General features: G+C 38.7%; 1 protein-coding gene across 1 annotated transcript in view; it reads left to right on the top strand.

Moving 5' to 3' along the window:
• Positions 1-4450: 4450 nt before the first annotated feature.
• Positions 4451-6715, top strand: part of FCHO2 (FCH and mu domain containing endocytic adaptor 2) — a 153647-nt gene continuing 151382 nt past the window's right edge. Inside the window, exon 1 of the mRNA XM_023729450.1 lies at positions 4451-5362. Coding sequence (XP_023585218.1) covers positions 5246-5362 — 117 coding nt within the window. The 5' untranslated portion in view covers positions 4451-5245. The remainder of the gene's footprint in view (positions 5363-6715) is intronic.

The following is a 6715-nucleotide window of genomic DNA, read 5'->3' as shown; positions in this document are numbered from 1 at the left end:
AAACTCACTGCCCCCTAAGTTTCCTACCTAAGGTTTCAAGTTGTTGTCAGTTTGATCCCATATAGATAGATATCACTTGTGCTTTTGGTATCCTATCTAAAAGCCTTTGCCTAACCCAAGATTGCAAAGATTTAGTCTTATGTTTTCTTCTATGTGTTTTATAGTTTTAGCTCTTACGTTTAGGTTTATGATCCAGTTGGAGTTAATTTTTGTGTATGGTGCAAGGAAGGGGGTATAACTTCATTCTTTTGCATGTGGCTATCCACTTGTCCCACCACCATTTGTTGAAAAGACTCCCCCTCACCCTTTGAATTTATTGGTATTTTTGTTGAAGATCAGTTGGGCATAAACGAGGGTTTATTTCTGGGCTCTCAATTCTGTTCCACTGTCTTTATTACAGTACCACACTGTTTTGATTATTGTAGCTTTGCGGTAAGTTTTGGAATGGGGAAGTGTGCATCTTCCGACTTGGTTCTTCTTTTCAAGATTGTTTTGGCTATCCTGGGTCCCTTGCATTTCTGTATGAATTTCAGGATCAGTTTGTCAATTTTAGCTATTAGGTTTTACAATTGCAATTTTAAAAAACATTTATGAAGATCATTTACTACAAGAAAATCGACATTCTTATAATGTTCTACATTTTTTTGATTCATGATTGTGTTTTTGAAGTTTGCTAACTTCTTAATTGCATCTTAACATTTTAAAATTGCTTTGTTTTTTGTTAATTGAGCTTCGAACATAACCTTGTTTGATGTTTTTGACTATTATAATAATACTTCTATGAACATTTTTATACAAGTGGTTGTGTGTCCCGGTTACTAAATGAATGAGAATAAACTTTGATATCTGAAATCCAGGGAGCATTCCAAAATCTAACGAATGTTTCAGTATTTGCCTTCACTTCCATTAAATATGGTATTGGAACAGAACTTGAGTACAGATTGTAAAATAGACTGCATTTTATTTTATTTTCCGCCTGAAATTGGGGCTGAAAGCTCTAAATTGGAGCTTAAAAACATCCAAAGGAGGGCTAAATGAACTAGGAAAATCTAGGAACTAACTACATAACCAGCTTCTGAGAATTTGGTAGTTGTCTGTTTACAGACAACTTGAAATTTATGTATTTCAGGATAATTTTTAAAACAATTCCTTAAAATGAAAAATTCACAGTATTGATTTCACTTTTCCCCCTATGTTTAAAGTGGCACTGTTAAAATGAAATCGAACTAACAAAGTAAGGATGTGGGACCTCTTAAAGTTTTAGGTTTATAACAACAGCCTATTAATTTAACCCCCCACACGTATGTAGTTCAGTTTTTTCATTGTGCATTTGTTAGAGGAAAGTTTAAATCATTCAAACTTCCTTCAAGCTCTTTTAAAAACAACACATCCTGCCTTCTTCTTTATAGTTTTTCTTAACTAAAACTATATGCTGAGTTACAAATCCTTTATAGTATACTCTAAAGAGAAAAATGTATTGAAAACTTCTACTCAGCAGGTGTTTTGTTGCTGATAAGTCAGTTTTTGCCAGAGAGTATTGTGCCATTGATAATTAAGCTGAAAATGTTTTTTATTTTCTAATAAAGTTGGACAGCAAAAATACTTTTGATAGCAGAAATCCACACCATTACCTTTCATACGTACAAACAATTGTTAGCCCTTCAAAAGATTACGTAATTTAAAAAAGCTATATCCTTGAGGTTATCTGGTCAACTTTGCACTATAATAATTAAAATTGCTTTGCATTTTTGTGTAAGGCCAAATTATTTATTTTAAGAATTAGAAAAAAGGAATGGGTTTCATAGGTGATAATTATTTAAGGGGAAAAAGGTAAGTAAGCACAGCACTTGAATTGATTACTTTATAAGCCTCATTTTAGGTAATAATCTCCATCTCTGTGTGTGTCCGTATATATATATGTGTTTATTATGTTGTATATATATATATACACCCACACCTACTCCTCAGTTATTGACCATCTTGTTATCTGACATTTCACATTTACGACAATAGTAAAAAATCTACTATTCAACTATTTTGTACATTATTGAGGTGGCGGGCTTGGCGGCAATGGCTGCGGAGCAACCCTTTCCCTCAGGGAGGGTCTCTGGGCAGACTCCAGGAAGCTGGGCTGTGCTTCCCCTAGCCTTCTACTCCCTCCTGCTGGTAGGGGTGTCGTGTCCAGCTGCTGCACGGGCTCCCCTCCTTGGTGGTGATGGCCTCCAGGCGGATGTGCAGGCAGCACCAAGCCAGTGAGTGCCTGTTCAGAGTTCACAGCTCCTATGTGACCTGAGGCCCTGCAGCTCAAAATTGCAATGGGAGCTCAAAATTGCTATGGGGTGGAAAGGGAGGAAAGAAAGAGGCATCGAGAGGGTGTTTGGAAGAAATGTGTGCGAGTTTAATGATATCCGAAAGTGAGTGGAGCTAGGCCTGAAGCCTCTGCCTTGGTGGGGCTGGATGCCTGGCCAGGCTCCCAGCTCTGCAGTGACTCACCAGGCGTGGGGGACAGAGCAGGCATCTTGAATACAGGGCTTGCAGGGGTGGGAGTGGAGCCCTGGAGGTGGTTCCAAGAGAAAAGCTCTGACCTAGCAGAGGGGGATGGTGAAGTGGTTAAGCGGTGGGCCCTCCAATCACACAGCCTGGCTTTATCCACCTTTGTCTCCTCCAGGCCTTCTTCTCAGCAGAGGAATAGTCTATAACTGGACTCAGCACAGGGATGAGCACATCAGCAAATTTTAGCTGTTATTATTTCTATGATCATATTTTCTGAATTAAAAAAACCAGACAAATGGATGGTCTGAAAACAAAACAGAAAAAACCCTCTGTTTTCGCGTAACGCTGATGTTTTGCATAACGACCTGGTGTTTGGAACCTAACCATGTTGTTAAGTGAGGAGTGGGTGTATATAGCATAAGAAACATTCACCCAAAGACCCCAGGTATTCTTTAGCATACATCATGTTGAATGAACGGACATCATCACCATTTTAGTTAGATGACTTTTACTAAAGATTATCTCTACGGGGGCATTGGTGGCTCAGTGTTAGAATTCTCGCTTTGCATGCTGAAGACCTTGTCTCTCTTCTCAGTCAGTGCATCTCAAGTGCTACCACCACCTATCTGTCGGTGGAGGCTTGCATGTTGCTGTGATGCTAGATAGGTTTCAGTGGAGCTTCCAGACTAAGATGGACTAGGAAGAAAAGCCAGGTGATCTGTTTCTGAAAATAAGTCAGTGAAAACCCTATGGTTCCCATACAGTGGATCACAGTGGTCTAGTCCACAGCATATCATGATGATGGAGCAGGACTGGGCAGCATTTTGTTCCGTTGTGTATGATGTTGCCATGAGTTGGGGCCAACTATGGCAGCTAACAACAGCATCTCTAGTCAGCACATCAAAAAATGAATGAACACAATTATGTTACTTTTTTCCTGAAGTGTTTCCTTACTTCTCTCACTGACTGACTGGTACAAAAGTCTCATTCCATTTGTCTATTGATTTTACTGGTATTGCTATACTTTAATGGAGCAGTTGGTTATATATCCAAAAACTGATCTGTCATTGCATGGATAAAACTAGGAGGATTAAAATGGTTTTTAAAAATCTGCAGTTGCTAGTAATAGGACTTGGAATGCAGAATATTATTATATTTTTGCTTGATTATCTAATCTAAATTTAGTTGGAATTGACTTGATGGCACCTGGTTTAGATAAAAGGCTTAACAACCCTCCCCCCCCCCCACACACACGCACACACACACACAGTCTCTCTCATTGGGGTTATTTATCCATATGAAAGTTAAAAAGCAGTATCTTTAGAAAATTTAGTTGAATTGACTATAAAGGCCCAGAATATAGGCTTTTTATTACTTGAAATTTTCAAGTATCATGGTTTGGGGAGTGTCTTAGTCATCTAGTGCTGCTCTAACAGAACCACCACGAGTGGATGGCTTTAACAAAGAGAAGTTTATTCTCCCACAGTCCAGTAGGCTACAAGTCCAAATTCAGGGCGTCAGCTCCAGGAGAAGGCTTTCTCTCTCTGTTGGCTCTGGAGGAAGGTCCTTGTGATGCATCAGTCTTCCTTTGGTGTGGGAGCTTCTCTGTGCAGTAACCTCAGGTCCAAAGGACGCGCTCTGCTCCCAGCACTGCTTTGTTGGTGGTGTGAGGTTCCCCTGTGTCTCTGCTCGCTTCTGTCTTTTATATCTCAAAAGAGACTGCATTAAGACACCGTCTGACCTTGTAAATCTCATCAGCATAACCTCATCACAGTGATAGAATTTACAGCACATAAGGAGATTACATATAACCTCGTCACAGTGATAGAGTTTACAACACATAAGGAAATCACATCAGATTACACAATCGTACAATACTGGGAATCATGACCCAGCCAAGTCAACAGATATTTTTGGGGGACACAATTCAATCCATGACAGGGAGCATGCATGCTTAGAATATAATCTCATCAGATGATATACTAAAATTAAAAAAAGTATGTACATGTATATTAACAGGTTTGTGTAATTTACATGGCTTAAAATTCAAGAGATAGGAGGGTGAATACAGTATAACATCTCCACTCTTTTCTCCAGTGATCATGCTCTCCCCGGAAGCAGTCACTATTACCAATTTTTTATGTTGCTTTCCAGATATAAAGTGTATATGCACACCACACACACAAATAACATACACTAAGTTAAAATGTCTTATTATATAATTGTTAGTCATGCCCAAATTGTTTTCAAGCAAGCAGCTATGAAAATGCAAACTATAGATTCATCTAACTTGGTTCAAGTAGATTTGATAGGTTGACATTATAAAATTATAATATTTTAGATGTCACTAAAATTTATTGTGAGGCCCTTAGGGTTTGTTTGTTTTTGTGTGTGGGGTTGTTTGTTTTATATGTTTGTCTCAATAGTAGGAGAAATTTGGAAGTGAAAAATTGATACTGATTTAGTCTGCGTAAGTTCAATTCAGGAGGAGGATTTTATAGCATTGAATATGAAAAAGATAAAAATTTGATGTCTGAGTTCAGCCTACACACTGAATCCTAAATGCTCTAATCCTTTTACAACTATTTAAATTATGTAGGTAAAGGCATTGAAGAAAAGTTACGTTGCTTATTTGGTTAGCATAGGCCCTTTGGAAGGAGTTTTTCAAGTCTTGGGGTATCTTCTGAGATTATCCATCCTGATTTCATAATTCTAGAGCAGTTAACTGAAGCAACCTAAGAAATCCATATGGATGTATGGTGCCATGGAGACTTATAAAGGAATAGGAATACAAGTTTGGCTGCCAAGTATGCAAAAATTAAAGAATATTAGAGTTGGAAGAAATTTAGTAACCACCTGGTCCACTAAGGTAAGTTTAAACTGGTCATATGTGGGGAGAAACAAAAAAGTCCATGTGGTACAGTGAATTACTTAATATGGGCCTTCTAATCATAGTCTTTGTAACTCACACCAAATGACTGGGTGGAACTATGCAAATGAGATGCTTGTGGCCCACCAAGGGTGTTGGATAGCTTGCTAATAATGTAAATAAGGTTCATGCACCCTTGTGGGGATGGGACCATGCAAATAAGATGTATGGAACCCTACTGAGGGGAGTGGTCAGTTTTACCATCCCGCTAGGTTTAGAGGGAGACAGAGAGAGAGAGAGAGAAAGAAAGAGGGTAGCTGTAACATGAAAGACAGCAAAGAGGTGATGGATGGTGCAGCAGTAGCAAGAGTGATAGTGGTAAACCAGGAGACTGGCAGGAGACAGTGCAATGGGGCTTGCTGACCCACGGAGCTAAGAGTTGTAGCACTTGCCCCAGAAGGCCGCCAGCAGGGCCCGGTGACTGAGGGCAAAAAGAAGCTGTTCTGATCGAGGAACTGCGTCCTGAGTTGTTCCTATTACTCTCAATTTGATCTCTGTCCCGAGTTGTACCCTGTCACTTCCCTAATAAACCACTTAACTGTAAGTATGGTACATGAGTTCCAAAGATGAGAGGGAGAGTACTGAGGGGAGGAGGAGTAGTTGATGTTAGAGATTTTGGAGTGGTACAGCAGTTTGGAAAAGCTGGACATTAGGGACATCTTTAACTTCTACCTCATACGAACGAACTCTGTGCTGATCCTTATAAAAGAAATTATTCATTTAGTACAACAGCAACTGAGACCTATAATTATATTTCTTAGTAAGATGCTAGAGGATGTTTCTGGAATGGCCAATGTCAGGATTAAATTGGGAAGTGAACTATGTGATGAAGTTGAGGGGATATTCCTGCTCGCTGATGGAACTGCAGGAGTAAAAGTCACAGAAGATATAAGCATATTTGCTTGACTTTAAGGAAAACATAGGAAGGTGCAACATAAGTAAAACAAATTGGTAGAGGTGGGGCCTTAAAACCAAGGAGAGTGAATTTTTAGTTGGTTGAAAGAACAGCCAATGACAACTGTTCTCTTTCTTTTAGATTATAACCATTATTGTGTAATAGGTAGAACTCATAAGAATATAGTAGAAAAGAAATTCCTTTGAGGTTTTTTTTAGAAATACAAAATTAAAAACGGGTTTTACTGTATAGTTTCATATCTTGGTATTTTCAAATGATTTTACCATCAAGCACTTTTCTCATGTGGTGATTCTTTGAAAATATTTTCTGTGACTGCATAGGTTTCCAAGGCATGGTTAGGCCATAATTTTTTTTAACCACTCCTCTTTTAGACATTT

The sequence above is a fragment of the Trichechus manatus genome, unplaced genomic scaffold, assembly GCF_000243295.1.
Source record: "Trichechus manatus latirostris isolate Lorelei unplaced genomic scaffold, TriManLat1.0 scaffold00029, whole genome shotgun sequence".
NCBI lineage: Eukaryota > Metazoa > Chordata > Mammalia > Sirenia > Trichechidae > Trichechus > Trichechus manatus.
The sequence above is the reverse complement of the archived record's forward strand: the minus strand, read 5'-3'. Positions and strand labels throughout refer to the sequence as shown.